Below are 24095 nucleotides of genomic sequence, written 5' to 3'. Positions count from 1 at the left end.
TTTGGTTAAGATGGCTAAGACCCACTGTCTCTCCCTCTATGGGATAATAACCCAGAGGAAGAGTTTCTCAGAACAGTTAACAATCATTCTTATTCTCTCAGGAATTTCTTGGCTGTGTTAGTCACGGACTTGTCTTCAGCATACCCTGACAGTTGCTGAACTGGAGCAGGAATTACACTAGAGACTTGTGACTTCACATCTGCTCTGTGAGCCTGTGCGTGCCTGTAGGCAGGCAAAAAAAAAATCAGGCTTTATGGATCAGAACCATGGCACTCATTACAGAATAGGAAATACCATTGTTTAGTATTCACGGACACTAGCATTGGGAAATCTTTGATCTATTTATTACTGGCATTCCATCAATGTAAGAACTTAAAATTTAGCCATTATTTATAATATAACCATGGCATCTAAGCAGAAGTACATTTCAAAGAGGTTACGGTTTTCCTAAAGGCTGTGTGCAATGATATATTTGTATATATGCAGGGTGTGTATATGTACGTGCACACACCAGCAGGATATTTTAATCAGTCTGAGTAGTACACATGTAAATAATCTCAGCACTTCGCAAGTATGAGATTTCACCTCTGAATACAAATAAGCTGATAAAAACCCTCTTACAGTAAAAACAGGATGGAGAACGATAGTTTCATGTCAAAGTAGGTATACCTGGTTGAAAAGGGCTTTGTGCACAACAGCTGATACATGCTCTTTGTATGCTTTAGCTCTGTGTTGCCTTGGAATTGATAAAGCAGTCAGGGTAGTTGCTGTGAAACTCTTGGACACCTTCCACCCCCTGATAACTGTATCGATGTGAATGAGAGTTTGATTGTGATACTGAAATTGCCCTCCACTCCTTTTCTGCCCACTTTCTTTCACTATTGTTCTCGTTCTCGGGGGATTTTTTTTTTTTTTTCTGTGGGCCTCTGCTGTGGAATACTTCTTCTTCTTCTGTTACTACAACTCTGATCCCTTCATTATTGGAGGATACAGCTCTTTGGTGGAACCCAGAGGCCCCATGTGTATTTAAAATAAGGCAACTGGGGTTATTTTTGATCTTTCCTGAAAACACGTAAGATGAAGGAGAGACAGACGAATGTAAAGCAATTGATAATGTTTCTGTTCTCTAGAAAGGAGAAGTCTGAAATTGGAAGCATGTTTAGATTTCAGAAGATCATAGTTTAAAAAAAAAAAAAAAAAAGTTGAAAATAATAATGTTCTCTGGGCTGTTATACTGGATGATGATGATGTCTGAGGAAGGCACTAAAGTTGGTGTAACAACCAGTGGAATTAAGTTTAAAGGAATTAATTTCTATCAAGTACTTTGCAGCCTGGCCATTCTTGGATATTTAAGTGCAAGCAGCTAGTGTTCAAGTCGGAGTATCTACATGGAAAAAACGTTGTCTGAACTTCAGATAGCTGCTTCACCAAGTATCACTGCATGATTAGCACTGCATATCCCTTACCCATTTGAAAGGTAATTGTGTTTGATAGATAATTCCCATGTATAAGGTAACCATAGCCTCAGACAAGCATGGCTTGGATCCAGCAAAGCACTTAAGTACATGTTTAAACTTAAGCATGAGCCAATCCCATTGACATAGGTTGAGTTCAATACTGCTACTCACAGGCTTAAGTACTTTGCTGGATTGGGGCCTGAAGTCAAACTCCAAAGGATGCCTTATCCCTGGAGATGCTTATTATGGAAAGTTTTTATTGTTAATGCTGAGGTTTTAGTATTCATATTGAATTTCAATCCCTTTTCATTTTCTCAAAAAATCTTTAAAAGCTGTTCCTCCTCCTGTGTTTTTCTGGCTTGACCTCCTGTTATCTTTTCTCCCATTTTCTCTTCCAGGCATCAGTAGAACTCATTACTTTTAAACAGCTACAGCAGTTTTGTTTATATGGTGCTTAAAAGAAAGTTTGGGAGAAAGAAACCAAGACCATCCCAGCATACACCTAGTACAGACAGAAATCAGGCAGTTTCTCTGAGGTCAAGGGCTTTTCTAAACAATAGGGAAGTGAGAAGAAAGATGCTAAGAGTTATTCTTCATGTAGACCTTCCCACTAACCCTCTTGAAAGCTTCAAGTCACTTTTATCTGACTTTGTTCTCTTCGCTCTCTCTTTCTCCTAAGCTGTTATGGATGCTGTAGCACAAGGGGTACCGAGATTAGATGTTGATGCTGGCAAACAGCTCGAGGCTTTTGAGTGTTACTGCCACTCAGCAGAGAGAGCGTAAATAAGAACAGAGGGAGAATGTGCCCGCTGTTACTAAGGCACCAAAATTAAGCTTTGATCAAAGTCTTGTGGTAACTATTTGCTTGATAGGATGAAATAGCTTTTGAAAGTTATCCTTTGAAACTAAGTTTTTCAAGTAACGGTGTTTGTTTTTTGTTTTTTGTTTTTTGTTTTTGGTGTGTTTTTTTTTTTTTTTTTTGTAACCCTTATTTCCCAGCATAAAAATTAAAATTTTCAGAGGAGGGAGAACCAAGAACACTGCCTGATCGGTAGCAATTCCAGCAGCCAGGGGGAACAGAGAAAGAGAGAGGAGGAGAGCTGTGTTTTCCATTTTCATTATTCAGAAAGAATTGTGGTTAAGCAGATCCCTAAATGTGAAGTTATCAGCCAGGTAAGATGGAAAGAATTGCGTACTGTTCCTTAGTAAAAGTCAGACAGCTGGGTCTTAGAGCACAGGAGTGGCACGCAGAGCAGGAATGAAGAACTGAAGAGCTCTTCAAGCTGGATGGGATGATTCCAGTTCAGAGCAGTCACTTATAATAGACAGCAACCCCTTCGTATAGGCATGGTGGTTGGTTAAGAGAATAGAAGAAACTGAGATGATTGAGGTGTGACCATTGTGCTCCTGACTCCGGGTTTCTTTTTCTTCACATGGGGGAAGGCAGCTTCCCCATAACATAGCTCATGCGTCTGGGTATGTGCAAATTTTCCATTTTCCAAGAAATAAACATTCTTATAAATAAGTCAGTGCATGTGGCATGCTGTGGTCTGACACTAGCTGTGAATGACAAAGACAAAATTAAAGTCGAGACTGAGAGAATATCCTCAGAAACAAGTCTATCCAACGTAAATCTCAACAGTGATTTCAGGATTAACAGGTGGGTACAGTGTGATCTTGTAAGGTTGTTTTTCCTCTTCAAATAGATAACGTGATTGCAACAAATTTGGTTTAATACTCATAAAAGAGATTAAAATGGAGTGTGTGAGTATATTCTGTGGTTGGATAGTTCACAGGCCAAAGCCATTTGAATGTATTAAGTTGCCTGGCTTACTCGTAATGATTTCATCCTACATTGCACTGTTGCAGTCAAGCTGTATTTTATTTTTTTAAGCTATGTGAACATTCACATTTCATACCTCTAGCCAGATAAAAACAGATGCAGAGAAATGGTTTCTGTTGTGTTAGTGCAATGATTTAAGAATGTCATACCTTCTCAGTCGTATAATTAGCAAGTGGTGCCTTTTCTAATGGTGTATCTAAACCCATTTTTAAATGAACAGGCATGTTTGAGACAGCATAGTAACTAAACTGAGAAAAGCACCCACCTCTATAAATGACACAAAGGAACAAAACACTGCCCCTTCCTTTCTCTAGGACAATGCAAGTGATGTATATGAGGCATGTCACCATTTTGCTAGAAAGCAAATAATGCTCAAACATTCTATTCTAACTATTCCTTAATCATTATTGATGTATTCTCTTAATCATGGGGCAGTGATCTGTGTTGCCAAGCAGTTGGTGAGGGCCGAGTTTTAATCTAATTCTAGCACGAACCATTCTTCAACTGACAGTATCTTTAGCCTTCATGTCCCAGAAATGCAAGTAAATGAGAAAATGGCCAGTGCTCTGTTAAGATGTGGTGATATCCTGTATCATAGGCTAGGCAGGTTTGCAACTGTTAAAGAAGCCATGGACAGTTTGTGGGATTGGGAATACGTAGAAATCTGTTCCTTGTTCTGGTCAATTACACTGAGCCTGTGCTGAGGATGCGTCCTGGGCACGTGTGAGAAAATAATTGCTTATCGGTGCTCTCCAGCTGGATGTGGCTGTTCTTTTGCTCACTTTATTGCTGCTTCTCTGTAGATGAAAATCAGACCGCAGATGATTGTACATGAAAAACTTCTATGGCTGAGTTTCAGGGCACGACATCTCCCTTCACATTTGGACTGCTAAAAGGAAGACATGCAGAAAGTTTCCACTCTTACATTGCCTTCTTATCACAAAAGACAAATATAGCCTGGGGAAAGCATTCCGAGACAAGCTACTTACAACCACAAGAAAGAATTGGGAACGATTTCAAATAGGAAGGGAAACTTGAGTCTGGGAATTGTGCCCTGTGTAGATGGTCATGACATGCTTGTAAGTGTTATCAAGTAGGAAGGCAAAGCATTTGTGCCCACATGCAGCTGACCAGGTGCCTACTGGGGAGCCATGGACTCGGCTGAGAGGTACCTGGCACTGTATGAGTATCATAGAATGGCCTGGGTTGGAAAGGATCTTAAAAGATCACCTAGTTTCAACCCCCCTGCTCTGGGCAGGGTTACCAACCACTACAGCAGGCTGCCCAGAGCCACATCCAGCCTGGCTTCGAATGCCTCAAGGGATGAGGCATGCACAGTCTCTGGGCAACCTGTTCCGGTGCCTCACCACCCTCTGAGTGAAAAACTTCCTCCTAATTTCTAACCTAAATCTCCCGTCTTACTTGAAAACCCTTCCCCCTTGTCCTATCACTACCAAAACGTGTAAACAGGCATTCCCCCTCCAGTCTATACACTCTCTTCAAGTATTGGAAGGCCGCAATGAGGTGTCCCCGGAGTCTTCTCTTCTCCAAGCCAAAAAAGCCCAGTTCCCTCCACCTTTCTTCATAGGAGTCACAGAATCACAGAATTATAGGGGTTGGAAGGGACCTCAAGAGATGATCAGATCCAGCCCCACTGCCACAGCAGGTTCCCTAGAGCAGGTTGCCCAGACAGGAGAAGGTAGGTGTCCAGGCGTCCAGAGAAGGAGACTCCACAGCCTCCCTGGGCAGCTTGTCCCAGTGCTCCATCACTCTCACCACGAAGTTCTTTCTCAAGTTGGTGCGGAACTTCCTGGGCTCCATCTTGTGGCCATTTCCCCTTGTCCTGTCCCCGCAAACCACTGAAAAGAGGTTGGCCAAACCCCTCTGTCTCCCATACCTCATGTATTATTTATTCACATTGATGAGATCCCCTCTCAGTCTTCTCTTCTCCAGGCTGCACAGCCCCAGGTCTCAGCCTTTCCTCACAGGGAAGATGCTCCAGGCCCCGTATCAGCTTTGTGGCCCTCTGCTGGACTCTTTCCAGGAGATCCCTGTCTTTCTTGTACGGGGGAGCCCAGAACTGGACACAGGACTCCAGGTGAGGCCCTACCAGGGCAGAGTAGAGGGGGAGGATCACCTCCCTTGACCTGCTGGCCACGCTCCTTTTAATGCATGCCAGGATCCCACTGGCCCTCTTGGCCATCAGGGCATACTGCTGGCTCATGGTCAACCTGTCATCCACCAGGACCCCCAGGTCCTTCTCCTCAGAGCTCCTCTCCAGCAGGTCATCCCCCAGCCTGAGGGTGGACACTATTCCCTCATCAAGGTCGTCAATGAAGATGTTGAACAAGACCGGACCCAGCACCGACCCCTGGGGAACACCGCTAGTCACAGGCCTCCAGCCAGACTCTGCTCTTCTGATCACCACCCTCTGAGCTCGGCCAGTCAGCCAGTTCCCAGCCCACCTCACTGTCCACTCCTCTTTTCCACACTTTCTCAGCTTTGCTAGCAGCATGTCAAGGGAGACAGCACCAAAAACCTTGCTGAAGTCAAGGCAGATGACACCCACCGCTCTCCCTCCATCTACCCAGCTGGTGATGCCATCACAGAAGGCATCGAGGTTGGTCGAGCCCGACTTCCCCTTGGTGAATCCATGCTGACCACTCCTCATAACCTTCTCTCCCAATTGCTTGGAGACGGCATCCAGAACAAGCTGCTCCAACACCTTTCCAGGGACAGAGGTGAGACTGACTGGCCTGTAGTTTCCCGGATCCTCCTTCTTGCCCTTTTTGAAGACGGGAGTGACATTGACTATCCTGCAGTCCTCAGGCACCTCTCCTGTTCTCCAGGACCTTTCAAAGATGATAGAGAAAGGTTTGGCGATCACCTCTGCCAGCTCCCTCAGCACATGTGGATGTATCCCCTCAGGGCCAATGGATCTGTGTGCATTGACCCCACTCAGATTCTCCCAAACCACTCCCTCGTCAAGCAGGGGGGAGCCCTCCATTTCCCAGACTCTTCCCTCCAGGGTCCAGGAGTCCTGGGAGGTAGTCTTTGAAGCAAAGACTGAAGCAAAGAAAGCATTTGATATCTCCACCTTCTCAGCATCCCCCGTTACCAGGACAACCCCTCATTCAGCAGGGGACCCACATTATCCCTAGTCTTCCTTTTACTGTTTGCATACTTAAAACCTTATTATCCTTTATCTCCTTTGCCAGCTTCATCTCCAGGTGGGCTTTCCTTGTCACATCCCTGCAGACCCTAACAACACTCCTATACTCCTCCCAAGGGGACAGGCCCTTTTTCCACATTTCATAGACCTTCTTCTTCCTTTTGATCTTCTCAATGAGCTCCTTGCTCATCCACACAGGTCTCCTGCCCTCCTTCCCCAATTTCCTACTCTGAGGGATGCACCAATCCTGAGCATGGAAGAAGTGTTGTTTAAATGTAGCCCAGCTCTCACAAGCACCCTTGCCTTCTAGCAGTCTAGCCCATGAGACACCCCCAAGTAGGTCCTGGAAGAGGTCAAAGTTGGCTCTCTGAAAGCCCAGGGTAGCAATCCTACTTTTTGCCTTACTCTTCCACCAAATTCCATCTTGAACTCCACCATCTCATGGTCGCTGCATCTCAAGCTGCCCCCAACCTTCACATCCCTAACAAGCCCATCCCTGTTGGTAACAACAAGGTCCAGAAGCACCCCCCACCTCGTTGGCTCCTCCACCACTTGTGTCAGAAAATTATCTTCAACGCATTGTAGGAACTGTTAGGAGAGGTGCTGCAGCCCTCTGATCATCCTCTGGACCTGTTCCAAGAGTTTCCAGAATTACAGCACAGAGTTTTGTTGCAGACCCCATCATTAGTTAGAAGCTCCAAAATTAAAATTTTCAAGGAGCAACCCTGTGAGGAGTCAGTTGTTTGCTGTATGGAGATACCTATATTATTGCTTTAATTTCTTGTTGACTCCTATTAAGCATCCTGCCATTTTTCTTTCCCTGTGGTCCTCACACGATTCCCATTTTTGGGCATGTTGAGCTGCTTTTTTCTAGTGGTTTGTGGGTTTTTTGGTGCAGTTCAAGTGGAGCTCTGCTGCAAAGTTGGTGTTTAATTCTCGAATGAACTAATCGTCTTCTCAGGAACTCTAGGGGGCCACTGAGCATGTCTGTCAGATGGCAGTTCGTTTTCCTGCCACACAAGGACAAATCCTAGGTGTTGACTACTTTTTTTTTTTCTAGTTCAGTGGCTGGACTGCTTAACAGAGTCAGTGGGAGTTAATGTGAAAAGAAAATGTTCGTTTTTCCATAGAAAAATGTCAAATCCCAGGTGGGGAGGGAAATGTTACTGAATTAAAAGATTCATTTATTTCATTCCCTCAAAAACAAATCAAAACAGAGCACTCTATATTTAGATTCTTTTCCTCTTTGTTTTGGCAAAAAAAAAAAAAAAATAGTGATTGAATGTGACCCGAATATACAAATAGTTTTAGCTCCCTTGATGCTGCATGTTTTTTGCCCAATTTTAGTATTGTTAGCGTACACTGATTTAAGGGTTTGATATTCAGGTTTTTTATAAATTTGTGGGCAGGATCTATAGACATTTAATGGCAAAAATTATTTTTTTCCTGCTGTTGAGGGCAGAAAGTAGTACAAAGTTTCATTAACAGAGGAAAGTTTTGAAGCTATCATTTTTTCAAAGTTATCTTTTTTTCTTTGCCAAAAAAACACTTGATCCTCTCAAAAGAGTGAGAGCATGAAGATTCCCTACCCAGAGCACAGATCTCTGGCTTTGATCTAGCATCTGGGTTTGATGGCCGAGCCTGTGGAACCATTTGGTATAAGTGAGGACACCCAGGACTTTGCTGCCCCATAACACTGACACAGAGCACGGTTAATTCCATGCAAAGCCTTCAAACCTATGGGTGTAGGTACAGTGCTTTGCTATGTGTAATCAAAATGTATTGCTCCAAGAAATAATGAGCTTCCGTTTAAAATCATAGAATGATAAAGGTTGTAAAAGACCTTCAGGATCATCTGGTCCAACCATCACCCTACCACCAATGTCAACCACTAAACCATGGTCCTAAGAAATACGTCCAACCTTGCCTTGAATACCTCCAGGGATGGTGATGCCACCACCTCACTGGGCAACCCGTCCCAATGCCCGACTGCTCTTTCTAAGATATGTCTCCTAATTTCCAACCTAAACCACCCTTGGCAGAACTTGAGGCCGTTCCCTCTTGTCTTGTCAATAGTTATCTGTGAGAAGAGGCCAACCCCCAGCTCCCCACACCTTCCTTTCAGGCAGTTGTAGAGAGCAATAAGGACTGCCCTGAGCCTCCTCTTCTCCAGACCAAAAAAAAAACCAGCTCCCTCAGCTGCTCCTCATAGGACTTGTGTTCCAAGGGCCCTTCACCAGCTTCGTAGCCCTTCTCTGGGCACACAAAATCTTCATGGAAAAAATGCAAAACAATAGGAAAGATTCTTATTAGCTTGGGAGTTAAATTACTAACTAAAAAGTAATTTTTATTTTTTTTGTATTGTTCAACTCCCTCGAGCCTCTTAAAATACAAAATGTAGTCTGCATGTGTGCTGAACTGAAGAGGAAGGCTTTCTGAAATGTGACTTGTAGGCCCTTGGCAATTAATTAGCGGTATGATAAAACACAGCGGGGAATAAAGTCTTGGCTTTACAGGATCAAGCTTTTCTGTGCATACTTGTGATTTATTTAAACAAATCCACAGCGGGATTTGTTGCTGTTTTAAGAGCTAGAATAAATGCCATATTGCAGCATATTCGAAGGGAACTGTGCAAAACCTCATTAAACTGCAATGCAACCCTTTTTCTTTTCATTATTTTCTCATACATTTGTCAAATAGCCGCACAAGAGCAATTCCAAACCCAAGTCTGAATCAATAGGTCTAAGTTTTTCTCTGATCGTTGTGTCAGTTTGACTGGATAAATCTAGGATAACCTGGGCCAGTTCCCAGGTGGTAGATAAACAAAACTACTAACTACAACTTGAGTGTGTGTAACAAAAAAAAAAAAAAAAATGTTTTCTAGTCTAAAAAGTAAAGAGGGGAACTTCATTTTGTTTTCTAAAATCTTTAAGAAACAATTTAAAATTTCAGAGTAGTTTCTGGGTTTGGAAGAGTTTCTAAAAAGGCCACTGACTTTTAGCCCTATTATCTTTCAGAAATTAACACCGCTTATGTATTTATTTGTCACTGCATGTGATTCTTGTCGTATCAGCAGGCAAAAAAAAAATCTTTTATATACAAGCATCACAAAGGTGCTTAACTAAATCAGTAACTAAAATAACATTTACTAAAGAATACCACATCAGAGCCAATACGTGAGTTGTTTATTGGCATGAGATACTTCACGGCACTAAACTTATTCTCCTGAGGAAAACACAACACTTGTATTACAAGCACAATACGGGGACACCTAAAAATATTAACTGCTCAAACACTGGAAAATAAGTTACAATGTGATCAATGAGACCATGTGGAAATTCTACACTTACATCAGATTCAGTATTTTTCAGCTCAACTTAAAATATTTTCAAGTGTTGAGCACCAACTAAGCTAACTGAAGCTGAGGTACTTGGTTACCCTCCAAAAAAAGTACAGGAAGAATCAGAGCTGTAGGTGGAGTAACGAAGTGGGCAGGTAAAAGGAAAAGCAAACCTTTTATTGAAAATGTTGGCTTTTTTTTTTTTTGGAATGAGAAGTGGATGACCGTGATAGAGAAAAAATATGTGTAGCTACAGCTACAAGATGCTGGAAGAGTATCGAAGATCTTGTGTATGTTGTATTGCAATAATAGAGTATGGGTTCCTAAATAATTGGTAAAGAAAATGGCATCCTGTGAAGATCAGATGGAGAGAAGTAGCGTTAACTGTCCTTACCATGTAGAAGATTGGAAACAAAATGAATGTTTGAGTCAGTAATATGTACACCACTGGTTTTGGTGATGTAACAAGTGGGCGCAGGAGAGTACCCATTCAGTAATTTAAATGGAACTTCACGGCATACACGTAAAAATAAGCTGTTATAAAACACGTATCTGAGTATTTCCCTAACATCTGAAGCTCATTGTCCAAAAACGCTTGTGTTTTGTTTTCATTCTGAGATAGATCTGCTTATTTATACATTCTTTCTTCATTTTTAATGACGGCCAGCAATTAAAAATTAATAAGGTTTATTTAGGGAAAAACAACTGTTTCTGTGAACTTCTGCACTATTACTATTATGCCAATACACTATTTTTAATAGCAGTACCTTAGACAATTTTTACAATTTCATTTGCTCTGTTAAATGGTGTCTTCTATGAAATAATAGAATGGAGTTCTTTGTTCCACAAGAATAACATAACAGTTTTCTCTGAAGGCAATTTTTTCTATTTTTTCCCCCTCTTAACCTTTCCAAATGCCTTTGTGAAAGGGATTATTAGTTTCATCCTATCCATGTAAATCATTTTTCTTCTCTATTTCTAAGAGCATAATTTAATAGCAAACAGAAGTCATAGATCAGTACATCTTGCTTAGCAGATTCTGAATTGACAATAAGGACCTTCTGTAATTAGTTTTTTCTGAGTAAGATTTCCTCTTGATACTTGGTCCCATTTAGGCCTTTGAAACACACAGGAAACTAAAACTTTGCCACCTGATGCTGAACTTCTATGCCTAACTAACTAATTTCAAATATGGACTCAGAACTTTCAAAAGTTTTTTTGTTTTGTTTTGTGTGTGTGTGTGTATCTGTTTCTAGATGCAAACAAAAGCAAAAGCCTGCACAATGTTCTGAAATTGTAAAGCACAATTTTTAGGGATAAACCACTTCTGCTACATAGCACTGTTGACAAAGAGAGGTCATTGCAAACCAGCTGAATAAGAGAAGCAAAAAACAAATGACAAAGGTAGGAAAGAAAAAGGAAAACTTTCTCTCCAATGAGTATTCTCATTTGATAAAAACAAGTATCAATTTAATGGTTGAAAACTATTAACTTATAAATTCTAAAGTGTCGATAATTAGCTGGAAAAAAAAAAAAAAAAAAAAAAAAAAAAAAAAAAAACAATACCTGTCTGCATCTTGCAGACAAATTCAAATTCCAGGGCAAGCATAAAACCATATTTTTCCTTTAATTGAAAATATTGCCGTGTCTGCCTGGAATTCAAATAATCAAGGTGTTTCCAAAGTATTTCCAGACACCTACTGAATATGCTGGTTGCTGCCAAGATCTAACTTGATTTCTCATTTCTAATAGATGTGTTGAAACCATGAAGTAGAAAACTGACTTATTGTAGTGTTGTAATAGGCAGAAATGTGGGGAAAGGTCTAATGGGATTTTTTAGAAAAATAAGGTTGCATTTGCAATGTGCATGGCAACACTGTAGGCCTATGGTCTAGGTTTGGATTTCTCATAAATACAGTTGTCTACCTCTGGGTCTCTTGTTCCTTTGCCTTTTCTGTACTTGGAGAAATACTTCTGCTCACACTGAGCTTCACAAAATTGCAACTTTAAGAAGCAACCCATTGCTCTGTAACCTGCTCCAAGGCTCAATGGACATGGGACTGAGAAAGATACTTGGGCTAAGTAGATTCAGTCACAGAATCATAGAATAGCCTGGGTTGGAAAGGACCTTAAAGATCATCTAGTTTCAACCCCCCTGCTCTGGGCAGGGTTACCAACCACTACAGCAGGCTGCCCAGAGCCACATCCAGCCTGGCCTCGAATTGCCTCCAGGGACAGGGCATGCACAGCCTCTCTGGGCAATCTGTTTGCCTCACCACCCTCTGAGTGAAAACTTCCTCCTAATTTCTAACCTAAATCTCCCCTGTCTTACTTGAAAACCCTTCCCCCTTGTCCTATCACTACCAAAACATGTAAACAGGCATTCCCCCTCCAGTTTATACTCTCCCTTCAAGTACTGGGAGGCCACAATGAGGTCTCCCCGAAGCCTTCTCTTCTTCAGCTAAACAAGCCCAGTTCCCTCTACCTTTCTTATAGGAGAGGTGCTCCAGCCCTCTGATCATCTTAGTGGCCCTCCTCTGGACCTGTTTCAAGAGCTCCACATCCTTCTTGTGCTGGGGTCCCCAGGCCTGCACACAGTATTCCAGACGGGGTCTCACAAGAGCAGAGTAGAGGAGGACAATCCCCTCCCTCTGCCTGCTGGCCACCCCTTTTTAAATGCGCCCAGGACATAGGTGGCCTTCCAGGCTGCAAGTCCTTCTCCACAGGGCTGCTCTTAAGTTCCTCTCCCAGTCTATATAAATACCTGGGATTGCCCCAGCTCAAGTGCAACACCTTGCACTTGGCCTTGTTGAACCTCATGAGGTTCTCATGGGCCCACTCCTCCAGCCTGTCCAGGTCCCTCTGGATGGTGTCCCTTCCCTCTATTGTATTGACTGCACCTCCCAGCTTGGTGCCATCTGCAAACTTGCAGAGAGTGCATTCAATTCCGTTGTCTGTGTCATTGATAAAGATGTTGAAGAGCACCAGTCCCAAGACCGAGCCCTGAGGGACACCACTTGTGACAGGCTTCCACCCAGACATAGAACCGTTGACCACAACACTTTCCGACCAATTCTTTATCCAACCAATTCTTTATCCACCTAACAGTCTGAATCCATACCTTTCCATACCAAAATATACCAAATCCATACCAAAACAGTTCAAATCCATACCTTTCCAATGCATAGAGAAGAATTCAGCGAGGGACTGTATCACAGGCTTTGCTCAAGTCCAGGTAGATGATACCCATCACCCTTCTTTTGTTCAATGATGCCATCACTCCATCATAGGAGGCCAATAGATTGGTTAGGCGAGATCTGCCTTTGGTGAAGCCATGCTGGTTGTCTCGGATCACCTCTTTATCTCATGCATGTCTTAATATGTCTTCCAGGAGGACGTACTCCATGATCTTCCTATGCACAGAGGTGAGGCTCATTGGCCTGTAGTCCCCCTTTCTCCCCTTCTTAAAAATGGGAGTGATGTTTCCCTTTTTCCAGTCACCGGGGACTTCACCTGACAGCCATGATTTTTCAAATATGATAGAGAGTGGCTCAGCAACCACATCAGCCATCTCGCTCAGCACCCCAGGATGCATATACCATGTTGCCTCATGGACTTATACACATCCAGTTTCCTTAGGCAGTCCCAGACTTGTTCCACTGTCACAGTGGGATGGAATCCACTCCTCTCACCCTGTCCTCAAGGTTCAGGGTCCTGCCAGACATAGGAAACTTGACCACCAGTGAAGACTGAGGCAAAGCATTTACTGAGTACCTCAGCTTTTTCCATGTCTGAGGAAGCCAATTCTCCCTCTGTTTAAGCTGCAGGTCCTTGTTCAACCATGCCTGTCGCCTGCCTCCTCTGCTTGATTTCTTCTGCTGGAGGATGGAGAGCTCTTGTGCTTTCAGAAGGGCTGCCAGCTCTCTTCCATTCCTATGCCCTTAAGGACAGGTTCCCAGTCCATTGACACCACAGGCAATCATATATAAACTTTTCAAAAAAAAAAAAAAAACCAACAACAAAAAAAAAAAAACTCTTAGAAGTAATTTCTGAAGTCAGTGAATTGTTCTTTCACTATTTGTGAGTCCAAAAGTAATTGGCATTTGATGCTATAGTGAGCAAAAACAGTATTAGTCCAAATTCACCGTTCTTAGATTTCACTGTTGTTAGAGCAGGCAAAAAATGGAGGTACTCCTTTTGTGTTTTGTTTGTTTGTTTGCTTTTTTTTTTTTTTTTTATGTGTGCACATCAGTGTTTGTTGCTAAAAATTTTCAGTTTACCAATTTCAGTTTACCAAAAGTTTTGATTTTTGTCACTGTTGTTGTTGTGGTTTTTTGTTTGTTTGTTTTTGTTTGTTTTTGTTTGTTTTTGTTTTTGTTTTTTTTGTTTTGTTTTTCCCAGTATTTCATAATACTTAACTGTAATCCAAGACTCTTCCCCATTTCATCAATCACCTGTCTGCTCAGGTTGCCAACACATTTCTGATGCCGTTAGTTCTTCGGTTGGTGCACGTCTGTTGTAGGACCTGGATTTGAGACCGTTAAATACTTAACTACCATACTAATTACTTAATCTATGCTGCATTTGAAATCCATTTCAAATTCCAAGCTATAGAGTCTCCTCGTGGTTTGTTGTTCAAGAAATACGTTTTTAAAATATTGTTACTGACACCTTGCAGTAAAGGAAGATGATCTCAAGGTTCAGAGAGAGTGCAGACTCTATGGATCTGAGTTCTGTTCCTGCATTCCTTTGGAGACTTTGGCAAACCATTCTGTTTCTGTGTTTAGCTCTCCAGCCCCAAGTAAAGGTGATGATGAGTCGTCCCCCCAGATCTAACCCCATTATTTCAGCCTAGAGTGTAAACTGTCAAGAGAAACTATTTGTTTCTCTGTAATACAGAGCCCTTGCATTGCTTAGGGCCTTAGGAAATACTAAAATATACACATAATTTAAAAACTATCTGCACGTAAACTGCACATGCTGTTTCATTTATTAAATAACTGTTAGTATAACAGAGATAAGCTTCACCAAAAGCTGAGATATAGAATGGGTTTCATCCAAAACTTAAAATAATTATAGTCTTTCCAGTGTGGGTGCAACTTCGTTTGAAATGATTTAAAAATATATGTACACATTATTTGGCTTGGGATTTGGCTTTTAATTATTATTCTTAATCAAAATGCTGTAGCCCAAAAAGACCCTATATGCTGCATGCAGACAATTATTTTTTCTTCCCTTTTGTCTGACAGCAAGATCAATAAAACCAACATGATGAAAATACAGTAATTTTTAGGTCTATTAATGGAACTGTCTGTCTTAGAAATCAGATGGTCTATCTTTTCTGTTGAGCATTCACAGCTAGATCATTAAAAGAAAGACAAGGAAACTGTATGTTCCCTAAAGGAAAATGTTTACATTTATGGGGTCATTTCCCTAAGAGCATAATGTTGATGTTGAGCCAACGTGTAGCTTTTGCATTTTGAAGAGTTAGGCTTGGATATATGGGCATGTATCCACCTGAGGGTGTTGAGGGAGCTGGTGGATGTGATTGATGAGCTGCTTTCTGTCATCTATCAGCAGTCATGGTCATCTGGAGAGGTCCCAGATGACTGGAGACTTGCCAATGTGATGCCCATCTATAAGAAGGGTCGTAAGGAGGACCTGGGGAACTACAGGCCTATCAGCATGACCTCAGTGCCAGGAAAGGTGATGGAACAGGTCATCTTCAGTGCCATCACACAGCATGTGAGGGACAACCTGGGGGTCAGGGCCAGTCAACATGGGTTCATAAAAGGCAAGTCCTGCCTGATCAACCTCATCTCCTTCTACGACCAGGTGACCCCCCGGTGGATGAGGGAAAGGCTGGTGATGTAGTCTACCTAGAATTCAGCAAGGCCTTTGACATGGTCTCTCACAGTATTCTCCTGGAGAAGCTGGAGGCCCATGGCTTGGACAGTTACGCTCTTTGCTGGGTTTAAAACTGTCTGGCAGCCAGGCTCAGAGAGGCCAAGTGCCGGGTGCTGCACCTGGGGCGCAATAACCCCAAGCAGAGCTACAGGCTGGGAGATGAGTGGTTGGAGAGCTGCCAGGCAGAGAAGGACCTGGGAGTGATGGTGGATAGTCGGCTGAATATGAGCCAGCAGTGTGCTCAGGTGGCCAAGAAGGCCAACAGCATCCTGGCTTGTACCAGGAATAGTGTGGCCAGCAGGGCTAGGGAGGTGATTGTCCCCCTGTACTCGGCTCTGGTGAGGCCGCACCTCGAGTACTGTGTTCAGTTTTGGGCCCCTCGCTACAAGAAGGACATGGAGGTGCTTGAGCAGGTGCAGAGAAGGGCGACAAAGCTGGTGAGGGGCCTGGAGAACAAGTCCTACGAGGAGCGGCTGAGGGAGCTGGGCTTGTTCAGCCTGAAGAAGAGGAGGTTCAGGGGCGACCTTATCGCTCTCTATGGGTACCTCAAGGGAGGCTGTAGCGAGGTGGGGGTTGGTCTGTTCTCCCACGTGCCTGGCGACAGGACGAGGGGGAATAGGCTTAAGTTGCGCCAGGGGAGTTTTAGATTAAATCTTAGGAAGAACTTCTTTACTGAAAGGGTTGTTAGACATTGGAACAGGCTGCCCAGGGAAGTGGTGGAGTCACCATCCCTGGAAGTCTTTAAAAGACGTTTAGATGTAGAGCTTAGGGATATGGTTTAGTGGGGACTGCTAGCGTTAGGTCAGAGGTTGGACTCGATGACCTTGAGGTCTCTTCCAACCTAGAAATTCTGTGGTTCTGTGATTCTGTAACAGAGTGAAATCCAGACGGTGACCAGTCACCAGTGGTGTCCCCCAGGGGTCAGTGTTGGGGCCCACCGTCTGTAATATCTTTACTGATGATTTAGATGAGGGAATTGAGTGCACCTTCAGTAAATTTGCAGACGACACCAAGTTGAGGGGAAGTGTCAATCTGCTGGAGGGTAGGAAGGCCCTGCAGAGGGACCTGGCCAGGTTGGATCGATGGGCACAGGCCAACTGGATGAGGTTCAACATGGCTCAGTGCCAGGTCCTGTACTCTGGTCACAACAACCCCATGTAACGTGACAGGCTCGGAGCAGAGTGGCTCAAAAGCTGTGCAGTAGAAAAGGATCTGGGGGTGTTGGTCAATGGCCACCTGAACCTGAGCTGTCAGCATGTCCTGGTGCCCAAGAAGGCCAACAGCATCCTGGCTTGTGTCAGGAATAATGTAGCCAGCAGGACCAGGGAGGTGATCGTCCCCCTGTACTCTGCTTTGGTGTGAGGCCACACCTCGAGTACTGTGTTCAGTTTTGGGCCCCTCACTATAAGGACATGGAGGCCCTGGATTGTGTCCAGAGAAGGGCTATGAAGCTGGTGAAGGGCCTGGAGCACAAGTCCTGTGAGGGGAGGCTGAGGGAGCTGGGGGTGTTCAGCCTGGAGATCTCAGATCTCGGCGTCCTCCGAGCCCTCCCAGGCGAGGAGGGGCGATGGCGGCGGGGCGGGGCCGGGGCGGGCCGGGCCGTGAGGGCAGGGCCGGGCTGGGGCCGCTCGGCGGCCGCCGCCAGGTGCGGGCAGAGCCGCGGCCGGGCAGCCCCCGCCGGCCCCGGCTGGATGTGCGCGGAGGCGGCGCTGGGCTGCGCGCAGGGTCCCGCCATGGCCCTGGCTTTCTGCGGCGACGAGGGCAACTCCACCGCCTACAACGTGGACCACGGCGTGCTCAACAACGGCTGCTTCGTGGACGCGCTCAACGTGGTGCCGCACGTCTTCCTGCTCTTCATCACCTTCCCCATCCTCTTCATCGGTGAGTGCTGAAACGGCGCAGGGTGAATCTTCAGCAGGGGCCGGGGGAGAGCGAGGAGATGCTCGGCAAATCCTCGCTGCGGCTCCCGGGGAGGAGGAGCGGGGCTGAGGGAGGCTGCCCGGCTGCTGGGGCTCGCTGCCTGCAGTGGGTTCGGCTTGGGAGCCCGAAACTGGGGCTGCCGGTAGGTGGCCCCGTGGTTTAATGCATCCTTCAGCTGCCTGTGGGCTTCGCCCAGCCCGTGCCACAGCTTAACGGGGGGTGGAGGAATTTAAGGTTGTCCCCTGGTTCGTTGGCTTTGCTCCGTGTGGCAGCGAAGCAGCAGGGACACGGCTCTGAAAGGATGTAACAGCGCAGTCCTGTCAGCTGCAGCACGCTACTTTGTGTCAATTGTGTTGTAAGGACAGCTCTCGCTAATTTTCTTTTCCCTTTTAGGATGGGGAAGTCAGAGTTCCAAGGTGCACATCCATCACAGCACGTGGCTGCATTTCCCCGGCCACAACCTCCGCTGGATACTAACTTTTATCCTCTTGTTTGTGCTGGTGTGTGAGATCGCAGAGGGCATAGTGTCTGATGGGTGAGTGCATGTCTGCTTTCCAACATTACTGAGCGTTTCAAAATGATTTCAGTCTGGGTATTGTTTCCTTGTTTAAATTGCCATCTAGACTATATTCCTTGTGGCTATAAACATGTATTCTGTATTTCTGGTGATTAACCTACTGACCTTGTATCAAAAATTCCACAGACCTTGCCAAGTACGCACAATTGACCTTAATCATTTTTAGTTCAGCTTAATGACAATATCTTTCCAAAGAGTAATCAGAGTTAAATCCTAACAACTCAAGCAGATGGTGACATTTTCATGATACGTTTAATGTCCAAGGACCCAGTCCCACAGTCCTTACTCAGGCAGAACTCCCACGTGCACAGTAGGTCATGACATTTCCCTGCAAGTTCAGCTCTGCCCCTCTTACAAAAAGGAGTAGATTTGATGGGTATCATCGTCCCACCTGATAGTTTCATCTGAGGTACCACTGATGTTTGTGCAGTACACCTAGTCTGTAATTTCAAGCCGGGCAGCTCACAGTTTTGATGGAAAAGATTTGGCTACCCAAGAATTAAAATGTGTTAGAGCCTTCAATGAATCTGGTCAGTACTGATGGTGGCTTGATTTGAGTTATAAAGTTGAAGCTCTTCATTATATAGAACAAAATCTCTCTGTTAAGCCACCTATATAACAAGTATCCACCAACCAGTGTGAGAGGCACTGCAGAATTCTGTCGTAGAGCCTGATATCATTATTATAACTTATCTTAAATATATATAAATAGAATGTTTCTCAGTGCCAGGTTTTTAAGAGTTTTTCTCATGCTTATTTGGGATTATCAGGGTGTGGGAGGCTCAAAGCAGCATCTCCTGCCTTGAGTTTTCTGTTTTATTTTGTTCTTTAGCAAACTCTCACATTGTGTTTATTTGCTATTTAAATTGGCTCAGAACACTGCTGTTAAGTGTCACCTGACAAGAATCAAAGCTCCTAGCTATACAGGGGGAGTGCCAACCCACAATTGTGCCTCCTGAGCACTCAGCAGGCTAGCAAGTGCAGCAGTGGATAAAAACAGGTTTTGAGACTCGCCAGCTTTCTAAGACCAAAATGTGTCATGTTGGTAAGACCTTTTGACAGTGACTGGTTGTCAAAGTCTTTTGCACCTCTGCAGAAGTCTTTTTGCAGGAATACATGCAGTCTGCTGCAGATAAGCTCATACAGGGGAACTCTAGCAACTTAATTCTTGTCTGTGAAATAAATTTAAAACTAAACCAAAACAACAACAGCAAAACACCTCCCACTCCTGCAGTGTTACCTTCTGAAGCCTAGGGTGTCTGAGCTGTTCTTGTTACTTGTTTTTGCCTGCCAAAAATTCAACCCTGTTGTACAAAAAAAAAAAAAAACAGTCATTACTAGGAATTCAGAGACTGGAGAGTCTTTTCTCATTTTTCTGTATCCTCGTTGAGTCAATCCTCATTGTTAATAAGAGGAGTTAAGTGTTTATGCCACAGTTTGTCAGCATGGCTCCAGCCAACTGTGTGGAATTCACTCTAGTGTTCACGTGAGGAAGGTCTTCCCTTTCCTAGGTACAGACACAGGAGGTGGCCCTTCTGAGCTCCAGTGGATTTGATGTTTGGGATATTCAGCTGTAAGTCAGGTGAAGTGCTGTGATGGTCTCCAGCTCCCTGACTGCACAGCCCATTTTATCTTTACAGGCTACACAGAAGCAGCTTTTGCTGCAGCACGAGCTTAGCCAGGGATGCTAATTTATTTTCCATCAGGCTCAGAGGACAAGGTGTGAATTTCCCCAGGTGTTTGTGCCCTACAGACTTCCTCTTGGTGCTTCTTCTCACGGAGATGGATGGGAGATGGAAGAAATTTTACCTCTTGACAGCACAAGACACTCTCTTAATTTTGTGAAAGGTGGAAAATGGGAGGAGGGAAGAGGAAGAAAGCATGATTTTTATCCCCCAAACTTTATTTCTTGCCTAATCCAACAACACTGGCAAAGAGTACCCCCAAAGGGCTTAGTTGGAAAGGTCCCATCTATTGCTTCCTGGAAAAAAATGTCAGAGGTTTTGCTTTATAGGATAAAACTTCAAGGTATATGATTTTTGTTGTAGGTTTTATTTGTTGGCTAGTAGTTACAGAAAACAGAACTCACTGTAAATTCCTTGCTGTTGTGCTGTTTTTTCCCTAAACTGGAAAAAGAAAAACATTTTCACCAAATGTTTCTACAGAAAATCTTGAGCTCTGCTGTTGGTTGTGTTATCTATGTGGTTTGATGGACAGCTCCCAAACTAGTTTAGCTGAAATTAACTTTCCTCATTTTGGAGCTGAGCTGCTTATTCTAATTTAAACAATGTTCCAGTTGATTTCAGTAGGAAATAAGAGTATACACTTTTCATTTTTAGCACAGGGGAAGAATTCAATATTTAAGTAGGTGATTTAAGAGCTTAAATCCCATTGAAAATTGGAGAACTTTACATCCCTAAAACATTTTAGAAAGTCCGATCTCAGTGCTGCATACAGGAAAAAAAAAATCATAAATTAAAAGGGAGACATTTAAGTAGCAAATATTTGATTTCAATTGATGTTAACTTTTTTTTCTTCTTTAAGGGTTTCGGAATCCCGTCATTTACACCTGTACATGCCAGCTGGGATGGCATTCTTGGCAGCCATCACATCTGTTGTCTATTACCACAATATCGAAACATCCAATTTCCCAAAGTTATTGATTGGTACGTTTTGCAACTTACTAGACGTGGAAGTGTGACTGTGGTGGTGTTGTGCGTGTCTTCGTTCTGTGACAGCTCACTGCGGTCTTGGCACTAACTTGTATGGGGAAAAGCTACATCTGTGTGTTGGCCTGCTAGTTGCCGTGACCAGACTCAATTCTGAATAATAATGGAGATTTCCTGAAGCAGCTCGTTATTTACAGTGCTTCTAGCTTCTTGTAGAGTGGTCTGATTTTGTTGATAACGAATAACACAACTACAAGAAAAACAGATTTCTATGCAGGTGTAGCAACTTCTGTGGTTTCTCATTGGAGACTTTTTTTCCTTGCACTTTTCTCTTAAGTAGCATCCTTTTTGTCTTTTATGACCAAGTGGGGTTATACAGTCACGTTTTGATTAGTCAGCAGAGCCCATTTAATGCCTTATCAAAGCTTTAGATGTTACATTTCAGGGAAGCCTTGCTAGCATGTTACAGTTAAGTACAGAAAGCAAGCAGGGTTTGCTGTTGTGTTTTGTGGTGGTTTTTGTTTGTTTGTTTCAGATGTATAATGCAGTGTTTAATAATTTAGTGTCGCATTCCTGCTGTTAGATCACTGCGAAGAGTAGCACAAATGTAGAGTTGGTAGTTGATTACCCCTTTTTACATAATCTCTTCCCTTTAGAGATCTCTCTTGTGATAATTCTGTTCTTTATTTAGAGTGCTGATGCTGGATGAGCTCTGGACAAGGTTGGAATAATAATCAGATATACCAATGAATACTAACACTCAGGTGTTATTGGTGCTATGTAACTATGGTACGAAAGTTAATCGTTAGGAATTTTCATTTTGCAAGAATTTCCAAGGAATAGACTCCTTTAGAAAATCTAATCTTAGTAGTTTACTCTTAAGCAAAAAAAAATCTAACTACACTATTTACTATTTAGTTAATCTGATTTGAAATTTAATCCAGGGTCCTCATAAGATGAGGGTCTGAATTTATTTTTTCTTTTGCTTTTCTTTTCACTGTAATTTGTTTGTGAGAATACTGAACAAGCATGTTTCTAAGTCTCCATTGTCTTTTCTGGACTGTACAAATTTTTGTTATGTAACCCTGAGGATCACCATCTTTCAGTGTTAATTGCAACTACTTTGTGTTGACAGTTGAGACCAGGCAATGACAACTTTATATAAATTAGTCCAGAATGAGATAGTTTCAATTATACTCGGCTATTAACTGACTCGAGCGCAGCTTAGCCCTGAAGTAGCTTTCTCATAGAGCCTAATATGAATAAAGTAAATGGAAATCATGAGGAAAAGTTTAAGGAAACTGAAAGAGGTTTCTTCCTTGGTAAAATGTTGCAGAGATCTAATATTCCACACCCACACAGAAAATGACCTGGTGTGGCATCTGCTGTTGCTTCAAGCATTAGTGAAGTTCCACCTAATTGCAGGGCATCATGTGCCTCAGCTGGAGGACTGATGCCTACAGCTGCAGATGGTAGCAGTATAAAGCAGCAGGCTCGCTGGAAGCAGCATAAAACCAAGGCTCTTTGACAAACAAGCCTCATTCAAAAATTACTAAATTCAGTGGAGAAACTCTTCATGGATGCAGTACAGAAGGTCCTCAAAGGTCTGTTCAGTAACTTTAGCCAGTATAAAGTTTCTGATCCCGTGAAACTTTTGTATTTTTTGTTTGGTTTTGAAGTCTTTTTCACTCTCTGTCTTAAAGAAATCAAGACCATTTGTAACTCTTCATAAACAAGCAAGGGACAGATACCATAACAACTTTGGGGATTAGAACGTTCCTTTGGGGTATGTGCGAAAAGGGCGCGAAGTTCCTATGCTGATCCCACCTCGCAACTTTATGCCCAGGCTGTTGGCTATTTTGAAATAGTCATTCTCGTTATCTCATATCAGAAAACTTGTCAAGGTTTAGAGTTATGCTTTGAAGTGAACGATTGAGTCCAGGATCCCAACTGAGTGTCCATTCCAACTACTGGAACACTGTTGATATGATCTGAGTCAGGTTTTCTCTGTACAGTTTTGAACTATGAAATAACAACGGGACTGAGTTTTTAAGCTGACAGGGATAGTAGTGTGGGAACACTACTTTTTTTTTTTTTTTTTTTTACCAATTTTAATTAGAGCACTGACTCAACATTCATGATGGTAATCTAGTTTTCTAATTTAAATGCATCTTAGTATTATAGCGAATTGCTTTGGAATCTGTTTAAAGTGGAACTTTATGTTATAATGGTCAGTGCACAAAATTTTTCTCTGAACATACACAAAGATTAGTTAGCAAATTCCATATGTGATTTTCCACATCTTGGGCTTAATCCAATAAAGATATAAAACAGTGAGTTCTACATTGCCAGATTTTCGGCAATCTGGCCCCCGGGTGAGAACCTTCAAACGGGTGATGTGGGTTGAGGTCACTTACAGAGTCCAAGAAAAAGCAAGGTCCTTTAGGCTGCAGACATCTATAACAGATCCAACTTGATGAAATAAACTGAAGTATACCCCGTGTGCTGATCTCTAGGTAGCGTGGGTCAGTGGAAGTTATCAGTGACAATTTTTAGGAACTCTCAGCCAATACGCATGCATCAGTGAGATGATAAAAACCCAGCTTAAAAGAAAGTGGTGCCATACGTATATTTTTGGAGGAACCTTATCTTGAAGAGCCTGTGAACATTCACCACGTTGGGCTGTATGTACCTACAGCTGAAACAGAGAAGGTAGTTAGGGCCAAATGCTTTTAGGAGGTAGGACAGTGGGAGATCTGTTGTCACCCAAGGATGTTGCATTTGGCACCTTCCAACACTGATTAGACAAGTAGTCATTTCTAAATGAATTCTCTAATCAAAACCCTTGGTCATACAGATGCTTATTTAAATTCCAAATAGGGGAATGGATCTGCTAGTTCTTACTTCTTCATCCAAGAGCTCTACGTTGGAATCACTTGGCCTGATTGGTTTTTAGGTATCCTCTGCTGGTGCAAATTTTTTAGCATTTGTACAAGTAATACCCAACAGGAACTCCAGTACTGTTCCTTTTACTGTCCTCATTTAAGTGAGAGTTTTGCAACAGATTTCCATAGAAACAGAATTAGAAGACCCCCCGCAACCCAAATCCCATGAGGACTGTCCATGCTGAATTTGGTTTGGCTTGGAAAGGGTAGCCCTGCTCTACATCCCCACAGGGCTTTCTAGGGTACCTTAGAGTAGCTGGAACAC

At 43.2% G+C, this 24095-nt stretch overlaps 1 protein-coding gene across 1 annotated transcript in view; it reads left to right on the top strand.

Moving 5' to 3' along the window:
* The first annotated feature begins 17370 nt into the window (after positions 1-17370).
* The window catches only part of ABCC8 (ATP binding cassette subfamily C member 8), a 74729-nt gene continuing 68004 nt past the window's right edge, over positions 17371-24095 (top strand). Inside the window, exons 1-3 of the mRNA XM_084521937.1 lie at positions 17371-17600; positions 18033-18174; positions 20761-20882. Coding sequence (XP_084378063.1) covers positions 17411-17600; positions 18033-18174; positions 20761-20882 — 454 coding nt within the window. The 5' untranslated portion in view covers positions 17371-17410. The remainder of the gene's footprint in view (positions 17601-18032; positions 18175-20760; positions 20883-24095) is intronic.

Source organism: Aythya ferina (genome assembly GCF_964211825.1).
Source record: "Aythya ferina genome assembly, chromosome: 5".
Classification (NCBI taxonomy): Eukaryota; Metazoa; Chordata; class Aves; order Anseriformes; family Anatidae; genus Aythya; species Aythya ferina.
The sequence above is the reverse complement of the archived record's forward strand: the minus strand, read 5'-3'. Positions and strand labels throughout refer to the sequence as shown.